Source organism: Aythya marila (genome assembly GCF_965140915.1).
Source record: "Aythya marila genome assembly, chromosome: 25".
Lineage (NCBI taxonomy): Eukaryota > Metazoa > Chordata > Aves > Anseriformes > Anatidae > Aythya > Aythya marila.
The window spans coordinates 6042104-6063832 of NC_139066.1; the positions used below are offsets into that span (position 1 = coordinate 6042104).

Genomic DNA, 21729 nt, shown 5'->3' on the forward strand with positions numbered 1-21729 from the left:
GGGCGGGAGGAGCCGAAGCGCCGCGGGGCGCCGCGGGAGTTGTAGTCCGCCGCCACCGCCCGCCCTCCGCGCCGCGGGACTCTCCGCCCCGCCGCCGTGCGCGGAGACGGGCGGCCGGCACCGGGAGGGGCGCGGAGAGGCGCGGCGGGGCCCCGCAGGGCGACCGCCGGTGGCCGGAGGGTGCGGGCCGCGCCCCGGTGCCTGAGGTGCGGACTACAACTCCCATCACGCCCTGCGCCGGAAGGGGAAACGCTGCCCTGGCTATAAGGCCGCCGCGCCGCCGTGCGGCTTAAAGGGGCCGCGTCCTGCGCGAGGAGGTGAGGGGGGGGGGGGGGGCGGGGGCAGCTCGGTGGGGCCGGGCCGGGCCCCGGAGCCCCAGGTGGGGACGCGGGGAGGGCCCGGCCCGGCCCCGGTGCCCCCAGCCCCGGTGCGGCCTTGTCGGGCCCCCCCACCCGGCAGCGGGAGCCGGGCCCGGCCCGACAGGGGCTGCGCGGGGGGGCTCTGGGGGGGCCTCATCCCCGCGGGGCCGCGGCTCCCCGGGGGCTGCCGCACCCCCGGCAATTGGGGGGGGCGGGGGCTGGGCCCCGGGAGCTGCCGCTGTGGGACGGGGCCGTGGGAGCCCTCGGGAGGGCCCGAAGCCGGGCGCGGGGCCTCGCCTGACTCAGTTCCCTGTCCCCGTGCAGATGATTCCCGCTGGGCTCTGGCTCTAGGATGTTGGAGGGCCCGGAGGAGGTAAGGGGCCTTCGGACCCGCCTTGGGCAGCCCCGGGCTGAGCACCACGGCGAGGGGCGCTGAGCGCTGGGCAGGGCCGAGGGGCAGCTGGCGCCGAGGGCGGAAAGGGCCGGGGGCTCCTGAGCTGCCAATGTGGGCACTGTGCTGCGGGGGGCAGGACAAGCAGCACAGGGCGGGGGGCACCGACCCCCACGAGGGGGGCGATGCTGGGGCAGCCTCTGGGTGCTCAGGCAGCGTTTGTGCCGCAGGAGCTGACCACGGTGCGCGTCCAAGACCCCCGGGTGCAGAACGAAGGCTCCTGGAACTCCTACGTGGATTATAAAATCTTCCTCCACGTAAGCTGTGACTGCTGCAGGGGGGTGGGGTGGGGTGGGCTGCACAGCTCGGTTGTGCCGGGCCAAGGCTCGGGAGCGGAGCTGCCAGGCCCCGTGTGGTGGTGCTGAGCGGGGACGGGAGGAGCAGGGCCCTGCCTGCCCCCAGGGGAGCCCTCACCCAGCCCCTCCCTGCCTCTGCGGCAGCCCCGCGTGGTTGGAGATCGGCTTCTCACGTCTTCAGCACTCCCCGAGTGCTGCGAGGGGATCCGTAGCCACTGAGCTCAGGGGTTTGAGCGGCTGAGACCCTGCCCCAGCCTGCCTTGCCCTCAGGATTATTTCGTGCTTTTGTTCCTGTTTTTGCAGACCAACAGCAAGGCCTTTACTGCCAAGACCTCATGTGTGCGGCGCCGGTACCGTGAGTTTGTGTGGCTGCGGAGGCAGCTCCAGAAGAATGCTGGCCTGGTGTAAGCCGTGGGCTCCCTGTTCCCTTCCCTGGTTCCATGGACCTTGGGGGGGCTTTCCCCGGACACAGACACGGGACCCTGCAGCCCTGGCCTCCAGCTGCTGCCAGCCGTGTCCCATCTCCGTGCTCTGACCCTGAGCTGCGGCACCTTTCTTCCTGCAGGCCCGTCCCAGAGCTGCCTGGGAAATCCGCTTTCTTTGTGGGCAGCACGGATGAATTTATTGAGAAGCGGAGACAGGGGCTGCAGCAGTTCCTGGAAAAGTGAGTGAGGATCCTGCACACACCTCTGCGAGGGCTGGGCAGGGCAGAGCAGGGGATGCTGCTGGCCGTGTGGCGGAGCCGTGGGGGTCACCTCGGCAATGTGGGGTGCGCGAGCCGTCGGGCAGGCTCCGTGTGCTCCCCGGGGCCACCCTCGCTCACTCTGCCCTCTCCTCGCGCAGGGTCGTGCAGAACGTGGTGCTGCTCTCGGACAGCCGGCTGCACCTCTTCCTGCAGAGCCAGCTCTCGGTGCCTGAGATAGAGGCGTGCGTGCAGGGCCAGGGCACGCAGACGGTGACGGACGCCATCCTGCACTACGCCATGTCCAACTGCGGCTGGGCGCAGGAGGAGGAGAGCCGCCCCGCGCTGCTGCCGGGGGGGGCCCTGCGTGGCAGGTAACGGGCAGGGGAGGGAGAGGCCGAGCCGAGGGCACGCGGCGGGGCAGAGCCTGGGTCCCCTGCGGTGCCTGGAGCTGCTTTGTGCTGGCCTGAGCAGACCTGGTGCCCGGCAGCGCTCTGAGGCAGCTGGAGACTTGCTGCCTGCACCTCCCCTTGCCTGCAGGGCCGGCTGCAGCCCGGCTCGGAACGGTCGCTGCCCGTGCAGGGGTTGCCCTGGTAGGGAACAGCCCCTGCTGTGACATGAGGAGCCGCCAGGCTTTGCAGAGCCCCCTGGGTGCTTCTGAGCTGCCTGTCCCGACCTTGCTGCAGTCTGTAAGCTGGGCACGTGTTCCCGAGTGGGCCATGGGGACGAGTTGGGCACCTCCCGGGGGGCTGCCCCCACACAGAGGTGCTGTGGGGCCCCTCGGATGAGGCACCCGGCAAGCAGGAAGCTTTGGGCTCCTGCACCAAACCTGCGGATCCTCAAACAGGGAGAGAGAGGGGGCTGCGGCATGAGAGCCCTTCCTAAACAGAGCACTTCTGGTTCAAGGGAGGGGTTTGGGGGAGGGCAGCAGCCCAGGCTACCTGTGGGTGTGCGTGGCTCCGTGCGGCCGCCTGCACCCTGCTGCGGGGAGGGGAAGCCGCCGGGGCTGTGCCACGGGGCTGGGGGGAGCAGTGGGGGCCCTGCCCCTTCCCCAGGTCCCCGCGCTCTGACCTTTCTCCCCGTGCTCTCCTTTCAGCTGTGCCAGCCTGGGGGGCCCGCAGGGGCCCGGCTGCCTGGAGCCCCTCCCGCACTGGAGCGACTTTGGCATGGACGAGAGCCGCTTGGACAGCCCGGCTGAGCCGGCCGAGCCCTTGGGCGGACCGCAGGAGGGGCAGTGAAGGGCTCTAGCGACCTCGCCTGCCTTCCCCGGGACCTGCAGCCCTCGCTGGAGGAGGGCCCGCCGGCTGAGCCGGAGGGATGGCCGGGCTGGGACCGGGGCTGCACTGGGAACGCGGCCTGGTCCTGGCTCTGTGGGGTCTGGGGCTCCTGGGCTCTCTCCCTGCTGCCTCTCAGCTGTCCTCGATGTCCCAGGCAGCGTGTTCGTGTGGCTTTTCTCTTCTGAGAGGAGATCTAGTGATTAGTGAAACCTCTGTTTGTTGTTCCCACGGCCTTTGCTCTCTGCACGGAGCAGCAGCAGCTTGGGCAGGCTGCAGTGGCAGCAGGGCCCGAGGTTCCGGGCAGGTCCCTGGCCCAGGGCAGGGGGAGACACGTGTGGAGCCTCGGATGGGTTCATCCCCTGTCCCCTCTGCCTGGAGGCTGCATTGCCCTGCTGAGAGCTGCCCCGTGCAGCTCCTGGGGCGCTGCTCTCAGCTGCACGGAGCCCACCCGCGGGCTGCATCCCCTGCCCACACCCGGGGGCTCCTGGCAGTGTTTGCCCCCTGGGCTGCTCACGGCTGGGACAAAGGGCGGTGAGACCCCTGGGGCCGGGGGGCCTTTTGTCTCCCCGAGGTGTTTGCGGGGCCGCCCCTTCCAGCTGGGATCCCGCAGGAGAGCAGAGCTCAGCGCACGGGTTGCCACGCACGGTGGGGAATGGGAGAGACAAGGGGAAGGGACTGGGGGTCTCACAGGCAGGGCACAGTTTGCTGGGGGCAAAGCAGCGTGCAACGGCCTCGGGGTCGGTGTCTGGCAGCGCTTGGGCTCTGCTTACTCCTGCTGCTGCTCCCTGTGCTCTCCTGCACCTTTTCCTCTATCCTGAGCACTGGTGGAGGCAGAGCCGACGTGCTCTGACTTGAAATAAAACGAAGTAGAAGAGACTTGCTGGTTGCTGGCAGCGTCTGTCCTCGCTGCGTGGGTGGAGGGAGCCAGGCTAATTGGAGCTCGATGGCTTCGGGGCAGAGAGCCGCTGATTGCACCTCGCCTGCCGCGGGGCTGCTGCGCCGAGGGGCCCGACCCTGCCGGGGGCAGCTCAGCCCTGAGCAGAGGGGCCCGAGGGTCTCCGAGCCGGCACAGGGGGAGCTGCGGGGTGGTGGCAGGGGACAGACGGGGGGAAGGGGCTCTGCCGTGGCTCTGGGGCGAGTTCCCTGGTGCTGGGCCTGCCTGGGGGGCTCTGCACCCGCACGGGGAGGGGGCTCCTTGGGGAGGGGGGGGGAGGGCTGGGAGCCCGCCGCGCCGCAGCCGAAATGTCAGGAGAAGTTCATTGCGAAGGCTGCAGCTGCCGGAGCGCCGGAGCGCCGCTGCCATTGGCTGCCCTCCCTCATCCATATTCATGGCTATTCATGAGCGTGCGGCTCCAAATGGCGCAGCTGTGAGGCCAGCTGTGGCCACCGACCCTCTCCTGCGCCCACGCGTGCCCTCGCCCACGCACGGCCCTCGCCCGTGTGCCGCATCCCGCAGCGCTGCTCCCTCGGCAGGGCCGTGTCCTGCCCTGGCTCCCTGCAGCCCCTGAGCGTGGTTTGAGCCAGGAGCTCAGCCCGGCACCGCTGCCCTGCTCGGGGCACCCTCTGCTCGTGCCGTGCCAGGAGCCGGCCCCGGGGCTTCCTTCTGAGGGGGATCGGGGCTGGGGCAGCCGCTGGAGCCAGGGCTCGGTCCTGGCGCCGCGCTGGGGCCTCCTTGTGCTGCAGGGTGCCCATCCTTCCCCCCGGGGACGCAGCTGCTGCCCCAAAGCTGGCTGCGTTTCAGAGCCAGGCGGAAATTATTTTTAGCGGTGTTGATCAGCTTCGCGAAGCTGTCGGGAAAACACTGACTCAGAGGCAGGGCGGGGGGAGCAGGGAGCTGAGCAGCGCTGCCACCCCCCCCCTCCAGGGCCGCTGGAAGCCCCGGGGGCAGCACGCAGAGGGCTCCTTCTCTGCAGAGCCGGGGGGGGCCGGGCCCCTCTGCCACGCTCGAGGCTGGCTCAGCCCCCAGCCTGACGTGGGGTGGGCGCCGCTGCCCCTGGGCAGCCTGCCAGGGAATGGGCTGCACCGGCACCGGTACGGGGCAAGGGCTGCGTGGGTGCCCCTCAAGGTGGGCGCCCCTGCCTGGCACAGGGGAGGGCAGCTGGGCCCCCCCTGGCTGTGCCCCCGCAGCCTGGCACGTCCCTCTGCTCCTCGCTGCCTGCCAGGAACAGCCTCGCTGCCTGGACGCGGGCCAGGCTCTCCAGACAGCGCATCCTCAGCTCCCCCCCGGGAGGGCTCTGTCTCAGCTCTGTGCAAACAACCCACGGCACGTGGCCCCCCCCCAGCCCCGGCACAAGCCACAGACTCCGGCTGCGCCCCAGGGTTGGGCTCTGGGAGCGGCCCCGAGCACCCTGCGCCCGGCTCCCCCTCCCCAGGTATCGCGGTGGAGCCAGGGCAGGACGAGGCCTCTGCAGGAGCTGGTGCGGAGCGGGGTGGCCACCACGCTGCAGCAAGAGGAGCGAGCAGGGGCCGGCCTCCAGCACAGCAGCTCCCCTGGGAAGGGCTCTGCAGCCCTGGAGCTGGGCGGCAGGAAGGCGAGGGAAGGCGCTGCCGTGCTGCGTGGGCTCCTCCTGGCCCTGGGGTGGGTGAGGCAGCCCTCGCCCCCTCTCCCCGCCCTGCAGCTCCCCATGCAGGGGCCGTGCTGCCCTTCCCAGCCGAGCTGAGCCCCGGGCAGCCCAAATCTGCCCTTGACAGCCAAGAAATGCCCGGCCAGGAGGTGCCCCTGCTGCTGCGAGCCAGGCCCTGCCCAGCAGCCCGCCGAGGAAACGGGCACCAGGCTGTGTCCATCCCTGGCCCTGCAGCCTCACACCGGGGGGGGGGTCTCACAGGGCCCCCCCGGCTGTGCCCGGCTTCCAAACATCCCCACGTCTCTGCTGACGCTGCCCCGGCTGCGTGGGGCTGCGCCCAGGGGGTTCGGGCCCCCCCCGGGAAGCTGCCGAGCGCAGGAGCTTACCACCACCTAGCGGCCCTGCTGCCAAGTGCGGGGCGAGGAGAACGAGCCTGGGCCGGGGGCTGCTGCTGCTGCTCCGAGCTGGGGCTGGGGGCCAGCGGCTGCCCCGGTGCTGCCCGCGCCCAGCCCTGGCTCCGGACCGGTGACAGAATTGAAACAGGGCCAGAGCAGCCAGGCACGGAGAGGAAAATGGCTTTATTGCGGGCTGCCAGCACCCCCGCACCCCGGAGAGCTCGATGCCGTCCCCGTGGGTCTGGGCGGGGGAGGCTGGGGGTGCCCTGGGGCTGCAGCGGGTGCCGAGGGCAGGGCAGGGCTCCAGGACCCCGCGTGGGGCCGGGACACTGGGATCTTGGTGCAGCAGGTTCTGGTAGGAGGGGGCGCCTGGGGCTGGGGTCGGTCTGTGCAGGATCCACCTGGATTTGGGGAGGGGGAGAGACGCTGACGGTGGGGAAGAGGCCGCCGAGACACAGCCCAGCCCCGCAGCATCAGCGACCTGTGGACCACCGGGCGAACGCGGAGCTGTCCCGGCCCCGGGGAGGTGCCAGGACTGCTGCCAGCTCACCGCACACCCCTCTGCTGCCCCAGCCCCGCGCTGTGACCCGAGGACACGAACTGCAGGGAGGGACACTTTGCACGGAGCCGTGGGGCAGTGCGAGGCGAGCGCCTGAGGGTCCGTGTGGCAGCGCCCCTGGCACCCCCAGCCCTGCAGCCCCTGGTCACGGTGGGGACTTCCCTGAGCTGTGCCCGTGTTTGCTGGCCTCGCGGTCTCACATAAAGCAGAGACCAGAAGATGGAGCCAGACCGTCCTGGAGGCTTGGGCAGAGCAGAGCCCCCTCCTCAGCACCCACCTCCGTGCCCTTCCCTGCAGGTACACCCTGGGGTGCCGCCTCTCACCTGGGTGCCACGGTCCTCATCACTCCTCCAGGTCGTAGGCAGCCACCAGGTAATCCTTCGGGACGATCCCAACGGTGTTGTTGAGCTCCCCGACCCACCAGCCGTACATGTTGTACTCCTGGGGAGGCACAGCAGAGGGTGGGGGGTTAGTGCCGGGGCAGCGGGCACGGCCCCGCTCCCGTCCTTCGGTGGCTGGATTCACAGAGAGCAGCCCACACCAAGAAAATCCCCCAGACCCACCTCTCCCCTGTAAATCCTGCTGGGCTGCACCTCAGCCCTGTCCTCCCTCCTCCCCTGCTCTCCCCTTTGTGTCCCAGGCCCTTGCCCCCGCAAGCCCCCAGGATGCTGATGGAAAACACGGCGTGGGGGGGGACAGGGGCTACCTCCCCTGCTCCCTCACGTCCCCCGTGCTTTGCCATCTTCTCCAGACAAGCAGGAAAAATCCTGCTGCAAAACCAGAAGAAAAAAACTCGTCCCTTTGCTGCAGCCTGGAACCTGGGCGAGCTCCCCAGGACGCGGGGGCTGGGGCCGCACCCCAGGCGTGAGGAGGAGCCCCCAGCCCCCGCTCCGCCACAGCCCGAACACGATGAGGTATTTTAAAATAATTTCTGCTTTGATGAATTGCCGGGTAGTCCGCGATTGCTCATAATCAAAGGGAGGAAAATGCAAATGAGAGCCAGCCGAGAACTCGCGGCACCAAGCGTTTATTTCACTGCACAGTGCCAAAAAGAATTAAAACAACATTAAACTCCCAGCAATAATGTTTAAGTCCTCGTTTCCAAGTGCCAAATTGCACCACTCTGGATCATACAGATGTTCGTTAATTATGCTAATTTTTATTAAACTATTAAAACGAGGAGTGCACTGGCACAGCAAGGCAGAGCCCAGTGCAGGGTGAACTCTGCTCTCGTCTGGAGGTGCTAATTTACATCTCGCTAACGTGCTGCTGCCTGCTACCGGGGCTGCTGCGTGCCTGGGTTTTGGGGGGGAAGAGGAGAAGGAGGGAGCTCGAGGACGGTTTTACTGGAATCTACCTAATTAGACACTAATGGGGCCTCTGCGCTCGGTACCTGCACGGACCCGGCTGGGGGGGGGAAGCAATTTAGCTGAGACTTTACAGAAGGGACTGGAAACCGCTCATCGGGGAGGTAATTGCTCCAGCGGGGTTGGTGGGCGCTGCGTGTGCAGCACGGCGCCGTGGGGGGGAACCGGGGCCCTCTGCAGGGGGTGCTGCTGGGGGCAGCACCCACAGGCACTGGGAGACGTGATGGGGGCCTCGGGGGGTCCCCAGCACCCAGCCAGGCCATGACACAGGGCACCGGGCAGTGGCCAGGAGGAAGAGCAGAGCCTTACGCCGCGGCAGGACTGTGCCGGCCGCTTGGGAGCCCCTCACAGCCTGGCACACGGCAGGGAACGGGGTGCGGGGTCACCCCCCCCAGCGCTGACCCACCTCCACAGTGCCCAGGCTGCCCCTTTCCTACCGAGGCACCTGCCCGGCCGTCCTGCACACGCCGTGGTGCCGAGGTTCAGCCCCAAACTCAGGGACTGGCACCAAACCCTCCCCCTGGACCAGCTCTGGGCACCAAAGCTCCCTGCCCCGGTCTCGAGACGCAGCTCCTCTCATCTCACTCCTGCTGCAACTCTCAGATTTACTCCCAGAACGAAGAAAAACCCTCAAAGCACTTTCTGCATTTAATTCCCGAGATCCCCGGTGCCAATCGAACCCAAAAGCAGACGCTCGTTCAGATAATCGCCAACAATCGGGGCTTTTATGGCGGGCTGGTGCACGGGGCTGTAAAAGGATTTATGCTGCTAAGCTCCATCAGCAAGGGAAAAGGAGAAGGGAGGGGGGGAAGAACCAAGACTATAACCACAAAACAAAACAAAAAAAAAACAGCAAAAACCCAGCCCCAAACCGCCACCACCTAACCAGAAGGAACAGCAAACCCATGAACAAACCCAGCCCGGGGACATCTCCCGGCCACAGGCAGCCCCGAGCGGATTCCCCGGGGGCAGGGGGCGGGGGAGCCTGGGCAGCGCTTGCAGCCCCCACTGGATGGAGGCTGCCTTTCATTTCTGGCTTTTCCTGCCGCTTTGTGTTTGTGCTGCCTCGTGTGCTGCAGGCTGGCCACGTCCCTGCTCCGCACGCTGCTGCCACAGAGGGTCAGAGCTGCTGACGTCCCAGCCCCAACCCCAAACCCGCTCCCGTCTGGCCGCTACTGCTCGGTTTGTCCCTGTACCTCTGGGAGAGCCAACACTGCCGAGGAGGGGGCAGGCTGAGACCCCAAATGGCTCAGCTGCAGGTTCCCTGCGTCCCCACAGCCCAAGCAGTGACAAGAACGTGGGCAACCGCCCCCTGCCCCCCCCACAGCCCCGTGTAGATGGGCACCCCGTGGGACCCTAAACCCGCAGCCACATCTCTCCAGCAGCACCTGCCCTGCCACACCAGGCTCTTTGGCAAGCTCAAATCATCCCGCTGAACACCCCCAGGGCCCCTCGCCGAGGCAGCGTGGGCTCCCTTCCTCTGCTGAGCGCTGCGGGGACAATATTCACTCCCCACGGGTGCTCCCAAGCCCTTCTTGCCACCGCGCTCCTCTGGCAGCCCTCGTAAACAACCCCTTTGGGCTCCAGGAGCACCATTCATCACCCTGCCTCGCACAGAAGATCAATGACGCTTTGATGGATGCCGAAGGAAAAGCCAATCAGTCAGGGACTTATCGGTTTATGATTGCTCGGCCCCATTATTAGTGCTTGTGTGTCATACATTATTGTTAGGAAAATGGAGGAATCTAATTCACAGCGAGGTACGGCGGGCACGCGAGGGGTCGGCTGACACCGGAGAGTTTTATACCGGGTCAGCTTTACATCGACTCACCTCGAAAACCAGCTCGGAGCCACAGCGAGCTCTGCAACCAGGGGTCTGCCTGTCCGCAGGGACTCAGAGCCCGCGAGGGATGCGGCTGGGAGCGGCCTTCCCTTAGCTGGGCTGGTGCCCAGAGGGGCTTTCACCGGGGCAGAGCGGGTCAAGAGGTGCTCACCCCACGGCCCTCCCCTTACCCCCAGCACATTGGTCTTTTGTAGGGTGAATCCTTTCAGAACCAAATGGTTCCCACCTGCCTCCCGTGGCTCAGCTCCCAGCTGCTGCGAGGAGCTGGGGACTCGCGGCCGGGCCCCGCTCCCTCCCCCGGCCCACGCGCCCCAACCCGGGGGGAGCTGGGGCTGGCAGCAGAGCGGAGCGTGGCGGTTCCCAGCGGGGGGAGCTCGGGCAGGGGGAGCTTTGGCAGGGCAAACAGCGGGTTCCCTCGGGACACGTCCCCAGGCCTGCATGGGGAGGCCGGCCTGAGCGCTGCCGTGCAGGATTTGGCCCACCGGCCATTCTCCATCAAACACAAGCACCCAGCCGAGTGAGGCAGCACCAGGGGCTAGGACACCCTACGACGAGCAAGCCCCGGGGTGGCGGTGGCCGGGCAGACGTGGGGGCAGCCGGCCCCCAGCGGCTGCTGTGCCGGGGGGGCCGCACGGGGCACGCACAGATGGCCACGGCTGGGACCCCGCGCGGAGCGGGCAGGGGGAGCGGCTGGAGCCCCGCCAGCCGCCGGGGCAGGAGGGCCGCGAGCGGAGCGGGGCCGCGGGAGGCAGCGGCGAGTTCAGAGACAATAGCGGCGGCAGGAGCCGCGGCGCTGATGGGATTGGGAGCTGATGTGAAACTGCCGTATTAATATTTATTCCATAAAGCGCGCGGCTCCCAGCTTTGCGCGGCTCCGCCGCGCTCTGACCGCAGTACCAACCCTCAGGCACCGCAAACACAATTTGAAAACAATGTGACGGAAATGTTTAATCTGCTCAGCCCATCTGTGCTGCGTATTTCTCCAGATCTCCCTGAGAGAGGCGCCTTCGAATCTCCACATTGCCTTTAATATTCTCCTAAATCACCTCCCCACTGCACTTCAAGGGCCATTGCTACAATATCACAGGTTCATCGAGAGTGCACGGGAGGAGGGGGGTGCAGGGAGGGGAGGGTGAGGGACGGGGGTGTCGGCTGGGAGATTTTTTATTTTAAAATATTTCCCAGGGATGGTGTTCCTGTGCCCCTCGGACAGGCAAGAGAGAGAGAGGAGGGAGAAACGAGGGGGGAGAATCAGAGCGAAGTTATTGTGCCATTGCTGGGAGGTGATCAGCGAGGCTGTTTAGAAGCAAACGGGCTGGAATAGAGCAAAAATCACTTCCAAAGAATCACTTTTATTAATCTCCTTCCTCAGCCGTCTGCCTGCGCATTCGGCTGCCTCGCTCCTCTCCTGAGTGCCCCCTCCTGCTGCCAGCAGGTGCCCGCGTGAGCCCGGAGGGGGGGCAGCAGGGGACGGGACAGGATGGGATGGGGCAGGACGGGGTGGGGTGGCCCATCCCATCCCATCCCATCCCATCCCATCCCATCCCATCCCATCCCATCCCATCCCATCCCATCCCAGTCCCCAATCCCATCCCAGTCCTCATCCTATCCCAATCCCATCCCATCCCAAATCCCATCCCATCCCAGTCCCCATCCTATCCCAGTCCCCACCCCATCCCATCCCAGTCCCCATCCCATCCCAGTCCCCATCCCAATCCCAATCCCAGTCCCAATCCCAATCCCGCCCCGCCCGGCGCAGCGGTGCCCGCCCGGCGTTGCCATGGCAGCGGCCCCGGCTTCATTTCCTGCGTCCCGCGGGGCGCGCAGCCGGATCCACCTGCTCCTTCCGACCCTCGCGGGGTCATCGTCAGGTCGCCAGAATAAATGAACGCGAGCACTAATGATGTGTTTGCTGGCTGTTTATGCTCTCTGTGTGTCAGGGGCACTCACATTTAGAGAGCTCATTATGGCTGCAATTAGACTGCACCATTGCTAGATATTTAACTCCTTTTTCTTTTAAATTAGCATTTTAATAACGTGCTTTGAGCAGGGGAAACAAAATGACCATTTTTCACGGACAAACTTCCTAGCTGTAGGTGCAACTTTAATGGCAAAGTTGCAAGGGAGGTAAAATAAGCTGAGGCCTGTTCCCCTCTACCTATTCCTTCCCCTCTCCTCCTCCTCCTCCCCGCCACGAGGAGGGGGGATTTTTATTTGCTTTATCGCACACTCCATTTCCTAAATTTGTTCTGCAGCCAATTATTTTCGCCTTTAAAGTCCTGAACACTCACGCCTGATGAAAATTAGCAGCCATCTGAGTTAAACTCTGCCTGTGACCTGTGAAGAGGGCTCGAAAGAACTGCGGCCATGTGTGTGCACGCGCGTGTGCGAGGAGCCGCCCGCTCCCCACTGCCCAGGCTGCGAGGGGTGCCGGGGGCACGGGGGGGAGCCGTGTGGGGCAGCTACGGGATGGGTTCATCCCAATCCCTCGCACAGGACCCCCTGCCCGCCTCCCTCCGAAGGTCGCTGCAGTCAGCCCCCCCGGCAGAGCGGGGCCATGCGCAACCTGTGCTGGGCGGGGGGCCGGGGGCTGGCAGCGGGGCCAGGGCCCAGGAGCAACACCAGGAGCTCACCAGGGCCTGGCAGAGGGCTCGTCGTGTTCTCCTGTGCCAAGTGCAGAGCCTGACCCTGGCCGGCACAGAAGCCTCGGCTTCATCCCCCACCAGCACGCTGCTGATGGGTAACACAAGCCCCCGAACCGGGCATCCCTCCCCAGGAGTGGCGGCGGGGCCTGGGGAGGGGCGCGGGGCCGAGACCCCCGCGGAGGGGTGGGCGCTGCTGCGGGGCCGCCAGGGCCGGGACAGGGGTCACCGGGAACCCGGCCCCAGGTCCTGCCACAACCGCACAGGTCAGGAGCTGGAGGCCAGGAGCCGGGCCCGGCAGCACCCCCAGGGCCCCACGCAGCCACAGCCGAGGCGACGCTCCCAGGTCTGCGGAGAGCTCAGCAGGGAAGGGAGAGGAGGGAGAGGAGGGAGAGAAACTCGCAGCCCTTGCGAGAAGGATGCTTTAAACGTTCTGCATGCGCTCGGCTGTACCTTAGACACCGCCGCTTCATAAATACAATACGGATAGCACAGGCTATAATTTGGTGATAGCTACCCCAGGACATATCTAGATACACTTCTGTTATTTTAATTAAATACTGCATTATGGTTTGTGACAACTTCATCGCTATAGCGTAAATGAATTTGGAATTAAAGTCTTACTTAGGCATTCCACTACTTCTACCCCCTCCCCTCCATCCCTCAGTGTTACAAAGCAAAAGGCTATAAAATCAAGATGTTTGTTCATTTACAGATGGAGCAGCTTGGGAAAAAAAAAAAAAAAAAAGGGAGAAAAGGAGAGGCAGCGCGGAAGCGAGCACGAAACACTCGTGGCTTGTGAGCATCCTTGGGTGGAGGAGAGCACGTCTCTGGCTGCAAATGGGAGATGCTGCACATTAATTGTGTGCGCTCCCCTTATCTTCCGAACCGGGCTCCTCGGCACAACTGATCCCCAGCTGTGGGATTTCTGGGCACGGCGCTTTTGTTAGCAGTTAATAGCCCGGTTTTAATTTTTAACTATTGATTTGTGACTGCTCCATAGAGGAAGAAGCGCTGGAAGTTTCAGACATTGGGGGTTTGGTCCCGGGGAAGGGCACGGCGCCGCCTTTCTGGGGCACGCGCCGCAGCCTGAGACAGAGTTACGGCAAAGGAAACTTTTGTTTTATGCCCAGGACCGGGAGCTTCAGTTCCATCCATCTCTTAACTCGTCTCTAATGAAACTAGACCGTACGTGACATTTTGCAATATAACTGCTTTAAATGTTACCACATCAATTGGTTTAAATGTTACCCGCGCCTCATGAACCGGGAGATGGTTTTATAATTATCTCCGTCTCTCTCTAACGAACAAAGATTTCTACTGTCTGCTGGTATTTCACATTAGCAAAGGAAACAAGGATGCGTACTTGAAACACAGGCGCTCAACAGGCTAAAATATTAAAAAAATACGCAAGGAAGTTGTGACGACGGCCGAGGTGTTGGCTTGTCACATTTTGGCAAATCTGTGCCAATTTTGAAGCCTCCGTGATCTGTTCTGCCTGGGTGCCAGCTACTGCAGATTAACCACTCTCCAGACAAAAAGGACTCCGATCCGTCTCTCTGCACACATTTGTGTGTATGTATGCAGTATAAAACACGTAAATCTCTAACCCGACTGCAGCCTGAGAAAGTTATGGCCAGGGAGGGACGGGTTTACCAACGACACCCCACTTCAGTGTCTCCCGGCTCCGCAACCCCAAGTGAAATTTCCACTTCCATTTACGAAGCAATCTGGGAAATCACCAGGCATTTGTTACACTGGAAACAAAAGCGCTTTTTTGCCACCCATTCGAAGCAGGGCACCGCCGCAAATGTCACCCCCGCACCTCCCCGGCAGCTTAGCGAGGGGCTCGTTACTAAATCTCTGTCTCATAAAGGCAGAGTTGACTCTGGAGGAGCTGCTGGTTATAACGGTGGCTTTGGAAAATGGAAGCATTGTCACACTTAAAGACACAAATTTCCCCCGTAATATATTCGAATGGAAACCTCTGAATCCAATACTACATGGGCATATCTAATAAATTCACAATATTTCAGCCTCAACAGCCTACAACGGTTAGTTTTAAAGATTTATGTGGTAAAAAATTACTCGGTGATGAATATAGTTTATTCTGCGCAGTATTGGAGGGTATAAGGAATTAAACTACTGTCTTTAGCAGTGAATTTATTATTACCTCTGTCAGAGACGAAGCCTTTAACCGCATTTATTATGAATTTCAGGGCAAAATAAATGCCGGGGGCCGCCCGAAGCCCCCACGCCGAAGCGGGACCAGGTGCCGGCACCGGCAGCGGCCGCGGGGCGCGGGCCTTGGGGGGGGGGGCTCCGGGCCCCGGGGGGGGGCGGGGGGGGCTCCGAGCCCCGCGCTGCGCCCCGGCGGCCCCGGCCCCCTTTTGTCCTCGCCTGCGCCGGGCGTCCCCTCATTTATACAAATTACCTGGGAGGAATGAGGCTGCCAGGGGCTCGTTCTGGGCGATTGGCTCCCGCCGGGGGGCCGCGGGGCCGGCCGCCGCGCGATGGCCTCGCTCCGGTGTGACCGGCGGGTGACCGCTGACTTCCCGCTGACCCCGGCCGCCCGCCCCGTGCCCCCCGCCGCCGGCCTCCCCCCGGTCCCCCCCTCCCCGCTCCCCGCCGGCCGTTCGGGGCCGTGCCGTGCCGCTAGGTGTCAGCACCCGCCCGCGCTCGGGGCCGGCCGCCGGGAGCCGCCGGGACCCGCGGGGCGCCGGGGCTCGGCTCGCGGCGAGCGGGAGGCGGCGCTGCGGCACGGCCGGTACCGGGCACGGGGCCGCGGAGGGGCCGCCACGCCAGCCCCTCGACGGGACCGCGGCACCCCCGGCCCCGGCCACCCGGGGGCCCCGCAGGCGGCCGCAGCCCCGGGGCAGCCCCAGGGCCCGGCGAGGCGCTGCGGGGGCATCACCGGAGCTGCCCCGGGGGCCCCGCTCCGTGCCGCCGCCGGCCCGCGGCACCGCACCCGGCTCCCTCCCCCTGCGGGTCCGTGCTGCGGGCAGCCGCTGCCCCGGGGCGCAGCCGCGCTCCCCGCTCGCCCCTCACCCTGCAGCGGGGGCCAAGGAAAAGCCCTCGACGGCCGCGGGCCCCCGACCCCCAGCCAAGGCCTCCCGGACGCTGGCACGGGCGGCCAGGTGAGGGACGGAGGCCGGGGGGACGCGGCAGCGAAGGGACCGCTGCAAGGAGGCACCTCGGGGACAAACCTGCCCTGTCCCCGGGCTGGGGCGCGCATCCCCGCTGTCGCGGCCTCTCCCGCCCACCCCGTGCCCACAGCCCCCTCTCCAGTGCTCTGGGCTGCTGCCAGCTACTGATGTCCACTAACCCCCAAATCACTTTTCCCCGCTGTTGATGCTCGAAATGTCAGACAGGACCCGAGCAGCAGCCGGCATGTGTTTCAAACACACCAGATGGATTTTTATATTAGCTACTATTTCATGTTCAGACAGAGCGACCGCACCGCTAAAACTGCAGCCTCGATGCTGCCGAGTTTGCTTCTGTGAGATTAATTCTGCGAAATTAATTGGGACAAGATTGAAAAGGAAATTAAAATGCAGCTGAGTGAACAGGCTTTTCAAACACCTTTCCCCTCCGCTCGCCTCCCTCCTCTCCCCCCTTCGCCCTGTGCTGCCTCAATTCTGCTGCGGCCGCGAGCATCCGTCGCGCAAAGTAATTTACGGGGGAAAAGCTCCCAGGACCGATTGGTTACGTGTGAGGAAGCCAGCACAAGAGTCGCAATCTGGAGCCACTGAAGAGAGCAAAAACCCTGCCGTGACTCCAAGCTGTGTCCCCGAGCTGGCGGGGCAGCGCCGTGCTGCTCTTCCCACGCACCCGGATGGGATCTGCTGAATCCGCTCGGCCGCCGGCGGGACGGGCTGGGGGGAGCCGGGGCTGCGGCCAACGGGGGTCACCCCGGGGACGTCCGTCAGCTGTTCCTGGCAAACCCCCCCCGGATAAACGAGGTGACAAGCCCAGGCTTTGGGTTCAGGCCCGGAGCACGTCAGCCTCGTCTCGCTGCTGTAAAGCAGCGGGGGGCAGAGTTGGTAAATGCCGCTGTAAAGTGCTTTGAGATCCACAGATGGGAAATTCTCAGCCTTCCAGAAAGACACAGTGACACCAAGAATAAAAGCCGCTCTCTGCTGATGCCAAAGATGCAGCTGCCTTCACGGGGATGCACAGGAGCTGGCTTCAAACCCACCCCTAAATGTCAGCTGGGCCGTGCCGTGCTCGGTGCCGCGCGAACCTGCGGGGAGGCGGACGAGCAGCCGGCGGTCGGCCCCCACCGGGCTCGGGGCTGCTGCGGCACCAGCGGTGCCCGGCTCGCAGCCCGCCGGGGGAGCTGCAGGCTGCAGTCCCGGCCCCACCACGGCGCAGACGTGCCCGGCAGGACACTGGGAGCCCGTGCCAAGGGTCCAGCCTCAAGGGCTCAGAGAAGGCCTCCAAGAGGAGGCCTGAAGCTGCTGCCTCCACTCCCCTGCCCATTGCTGCAGCGGCCGGTCACCCATTTCTACCACGGTGACATCCTGTGCCTACCACCAGGAGGCAAAATTAAATCCTGTTCTTTTTCGCAGCTGTAAAACACGGTGTTGGTCTTAGCAAGCCTCAGACTCTTCATCCCCAAGGATCTGTAACCCACCGCTGTATGTGCTGCCCTTCCCTGCTTCGGGTTTGCTCAGCCTCCCCCAGGCAGGTGCCCACCGTGGGCAGCTGGGGCACGACAGCCCCCTGTAAGCCAGCAAACTGCAGCGTGCCCCCATCCCTGCCACCCCACGGAGGATGCTCAGCGCGTGGGTGATGCTCAGCACTGAGACGTGGCTGCCAAACCTCCCTGGAGAGGGGGCTGGAGCCAGGGACACAGCGCAGGAAGCCAAAGGCACCTGCTGTGCTGGCACCTCGGCTGAGGGATGCTCTGCGCAGGGCTGATGGCGTTGTTCCTCCCTCCTTGCTGCCAGAGCTGCACTGAGCATGCAGTCGGGTTGTGTGGTGCACTGCAAAACCACCCGCGTAACGCAGCCCCCCCCAGTGCATCACTGTGCCCGTGCCAGATCAGGGTGAGAAGCGAAATGCCTCCCACAAAGTGCCCCCGGCCCCGCTCACCGCTGCCAGCCGGGGCCACCGCAATCAGGTGGGGGGCGGCTTGGAGCCAGGGCAGGGCCCTGCGGGGACGAGTGGGGCTGGCAGGGTCACAGGCACCGATGGCTGCCGGTGGCCCTGCTCTCACCCCTGCGGACCTGCTAGTGCAAACAGGTAATTTATTCACCTGCGTGCGCCTGCCGAAGAGAGCCCTGGTCATACTCGGCTGAGCAACTCAATTACCCCTGTAATACCTGAGCAACAGCACGCACAGACTCCATTACTGTGAAAAAAATCTTGCTTTGGGGCATTTCAAGTGCCACATGTGAATGCAGGAGGCACGGACAGGAGCGGCACTGACTGCTGCAGGCAAAACCAGGGTGACAGCGGGGACACGAGCTGGCTGCTCCTTTGGCTGTGGGAAGGGGAAGGCACAGAGCGGGGAGCAGGATGCTGGGGTCCCAAGTGGGAGCTGGACCCTGGCATCCCGCTGCCCCCTCCACTACTTGAACATAACTCTGCACCTCGATTTTCTCTGTTCACCGACCTCCCCAGCTCTCAGGAGCTCATGTCTGAGCCGCAGCCCCACGGTGGCAAGTGTGGGGGTCCTGGCGGGGCCCTACCTTGCTCAGGATGTAGATGAGGTCACCACGGTGGAAGGAGAGCTCGTTGGGGTGCTCGCCGCTGCAGTCCCACACGCCTTGGTAGTAATTGGCGTAATCTCGCTGGGGGCCTCCTGGGAAGCAAAGCGAAAAGGTGAGGGAGATTACATGGGGAAATACTGGGGAGAGGGGATTACATGGGGAAATGTTGGGGTCATGGTGTGAGGTGTCTGGAGAAAGGGGCTGCAGCCGGTCGGTATTTGGGGGAAGACAAGAAAACGTTGGTGTTATTTTGCATTTCAGCTGAAAAGTAAAGGCCTGAAAACACCACAAGAAAAAATGGCTGGTCAATAAATAAATGCAGAAACACGATGAGTAAAAACGTGCGAGCACACTGACATGTGCTTCAGCTTCAGGAGACCCGAACTAAAGCTGCTGGCTACAAACCACAGGTGGACCAAGCCATCCGAGTCCCTCACCTCCTCCCCGGGCCCTCTCCAAGCTGTGACCCTGCCCTGGGGAGGGGGGCACATGGCACCAGCCGGGCAGCGTCCCCCCAGTGACGGCTGCTTATTGGCCATGCCAGAGGCATGGAAGAGGAATACCACTAATTAGCATTGGTATTTGCACGGGGCCTCTGGGAGGGTGCTGCGGGGGAAGGTGACAGCCAAGTTTGTTTATTCATTAAAGAAGCCATGCAGGGGATTTCGGCCGATTGAGCAGGGCCCACTCAGCAATCAAACGGCACTGACTTCTCAGCCAGGACTGCCCAGAGCAGGAACAGGGATGGGAGGAGGGCAGGGAGCAAAATCTGCCTCAATCCCTCGCTCCCGGGCGGTCAGAGGAGGTCCCAGAGCGCCAGGCGCGATGCAGCCTGAGGGTGGGGAAGGCTGCGCCTCCGCTCCTGCCCTCAGCCGGGGAGCTGTGACCACAGGCTGTGCTGCAGAAAGGAAGGGAACACGTCAGCCAGCAAACTCATTTTTTTCCTCCTTTTAAGGGGAGGCAAATGGTTTGTTTGCTGGAAGCCGAGGGTTTGGGATGATGAAACCGCCAGCAAACTCTGTGCCAAGGCTGGGGACTGCCCTCAGCAAAATGTGTGCGTGGGTTTTATGGAAAGTGTCACAGCAGCATTTCCAGACCAAAACATTGCCATATTTGCCATTTCCCATCCAAAACTGGCCCAGAGACCATGGAAAGTGGGTCCCCATGGGGCTGAGAGCATCCTGCTGCACAGTGGGACCAGGCGGCTGATGCCGTGCGCTCCAAGAGCCCCGCGGCTGACGGAGATGCTGCTCCGTCCATTTTGCAGGCTGGGGACAAAACTCGTCCCAGCATTCCCAAACCATCACAAAACCACACAAAAAACAGATTCGCAGCTTTCAAGCACGAAAAACAACCATTAAAACATGCACCTGGACCAAAGGTTTCGGTCAGAAGACTGTTCTGGTGGTGCAGCACCAAACTGAGGGTGACTCCCGATGTCACGACAGGACACCGCTGCGATGATGCCCCCAGGGACAATTAAACCCAATAAAACCACATTCTGCAGGGGGAGAGTCGAGCACCAGGGCTGTACCAATGGACTGCGCTGCTCTGCCATGCGACTGAACCAAGCCCAGAAAGCATAAATAGAAAATATCGAGCACATGTTGGAGGAAATGTTTCTAATATGGTATAAGGGACTGAGTGATAAGGGTGCATCTGGAGTACTGTGCCCGGATTTGATCACCTAAATATGAAAAAGGACATTACAGAGATGGATAATGGTACAGCAGGGAGCAACTGGAATGACTCAGGGACTTGGGGAACTTAAATAGAAAGGCTGGGAAAAAAAAAAAGAAGTAGGTCTGCATCCTTTGGAAAGTATTAAAGGGGGAGCACGCAGTGGTGAGGAAAAGATTGTGAAGGGAATAGAAGGAGTAGGAGCTGCTGAGTTATTTAAGCTTGTACAAAGTGCAGGAACCAGAGGTTATGAACTGCAGGCAAAGGAAATATCAGGGTGTGCAGGCACGGAGCAAGAGGACAAAGCAAGCAGCAGTTCTGGTAGCAGCCAGTAAATTGTGTAACCACCAGGAAAGGTTATTGCAGGAGGATGTGAGGACAACAGCGGGATGCAGAGAACAACCCAGCAGGGGGGAACGGTGCCTGGCACCGACCTGCTGGGTCCCCCGTGAGCCACGGTCACCTGCTGAGGACCGGAGAGGGAGGGAGGGATGCGAAGCACCAAAATGGGAGGGCTGGACTCTGGGGGAAGGCTGCTCAGGGGCTAACTAAAAACCCTGTAATGCTACGGAGCATTACGGTTAGCTGCCAAAGGGCTTCACACACTGCCATCCCCCCGTCAGCCTGCGCTCCTGTCACAGAGTTATGCTCTGTGTCACTGACGTGCTGGGAGGGGAAGGGCTTCTGGGTTAACACAGAAAATCTTCCTACAAGAGGTCTCTGGAGATGAAGGGGCCCGTTCCCCTCCCCAGCACTGCCCGGGGCCACCTTACCCTTACGCAGGGCGGATGCTGCGGGGATGCTGAAAGCAGCTTGTCTCAGCTTCCCACCCTGCGTTTGCTTTTCCTGCTTTTTATAGGGATGAGAAGAACTTGGAGGCATCTTGCCACCCTGTCAGCAAGGAGTGGAGAAAAGAGAAGGTGCTGGTAGCAGAGATTCCACGGAAGCTGTGCCCAGGATCCTGGACGTGCAACTCCCCGAGTACAAAGGGAGAAAACTTCCCCACCAGCAGAAAGCTTCGTGCTCCCAGAAGTTTATTTTTCCCACAACATCGGCTGGTTGGATGGAAGGCCTCACGCCTCCCACCAATGCTACCTTCAAAAGGTCAAAATTAATTGCATCAGCTGAAGATGCCTCGCACTGAGAGCACAGCCAGGCTCTGCGTTTAATCCCTAGCCACAGTTTCATAAGCAAGATGTTTGTGCAAGCTGTTGAAAATATCTTGCTAAAATTAAGACCATTCGCAGAACAGGGATCCTGGCTCCCGTTTCAGCACTTGAAGATAAGGCCAGGCAAGGGAGAACATCGCTCTGCAACCTCCTCGTGGGACGGTGGACGTCCCAGGTGCCCTGGCTAGATACGTGAACCTGCACCCAGGGCAGAGACGTGATTTCAGTGTGACTGATTTACACTGATGTAAGTGGGACGAGAGCCTGCTCCCACATTTATGGGCCTTGGGGTCATTAAGAAAACCAGCCGAACGTGACAACTGCCTCATTTTCTTCTGCAGCCCAGGCAGCCCAAGGCAGGGCCGTGGGGGAGGCGCTCTGCCCCCGTCCCTTTGCTTTGGGCTCATTGTTTCAGAAGCCTGTTGATGCTGAATCCTAGTGACAGCCATCGGCAGCTCAGCGGTTTTCGCTGCTGTGCTTGTGCTCGGTGAAACCTCCCGCCACGCTCAGTGCAGGGACTGCGTAAGGAGGCAGGCTCCCGGCCTTCTGTTATTTCTCTGTGGATAGGATGTGTGCTGTTTGCATGTGGCTGGTAAGGTTGTGCTGCAGAAGCAGCCCCGCAGCCTGTCCAGCACAGAAGGCAGGGGTTAAGCAGCTGAGCAGAGCGAATGGGTGTCTTGGCTGCAGCAGCCTGCAGCTCTCCGTGGGATTTCCAGGGCTGCTCCAGC

General features: G+C 63.0%; 2 protein-coding genes across 4 annotated transcripts in view; one reads left to right on the top strand and one right to left on the bottom strand.

The window, feature by feature from the left end:
• Positions 1 to 210: 210 nt before the first annotated feature.
• On the top strand, positions 211 to 3952 carry SNX11 (sorting nexin 11). 2 transcript variants are annotated; one of them, XM_082778895.1, is made up of 7 exons: positions 211 to 317; positions 684 to 732; positions 981 to 1067; positions 1410 to 1510; positions 1672 to 1770; positions 1950 to 2162; positions 2885 to 3952. In XM_082778895.1, exons 2-7 carry the CDS (start codon positions 712 to 714, stop codon positions 3024 to 3026), a joined length of 663 nt encoding a protein of 220 aa, XP_082635021.1. In that variant the 5' UTR covers positions 211 to 317; positions 684 to 711; the 3' UTR covers positions 3027 to 3952. The 2 variants fall into 2 exon arrangements, with proteins under 2 accessions (XP_082635021.1, XP_082635022.1); XM_082778896.1 differs by lacking the exon at positions 211 to 317 and adding an exon at positions 362 to 379.
• A 2244-nt stretch (positions 3953 to 6196) lies between these two features.
• The window catches only part of SKAP1 (src kinase associated phosphoprotein 1), a 142638-nt gene continuing 127105 nt past the window's right edge, over positions 6197 to 21729 (bottom strand). For both annotated transcript variants that reach the window (XM_082779298.1, XM_082779299.1), the window contains exons 11-13: positions 18132 to 18244; positions 6907 to 7024; positions 6197 to 6425 (exon numbers count right to left, since the gene is read on the bottom strand). In XM_082779298.1, coding sequence (XP_082635424.1) covers positions 6926 to 7024; positions 18132 to 18244 — 212 coding nt within the window. In that variant the 3' untranslated portion in view covers positions 6197 to 6425; positions 6907 to 6925. The remainder of the gene's footprint in view (positions 6426 to 6906; positions 7025 to 18131; positions 18245 to 21729) is intronic.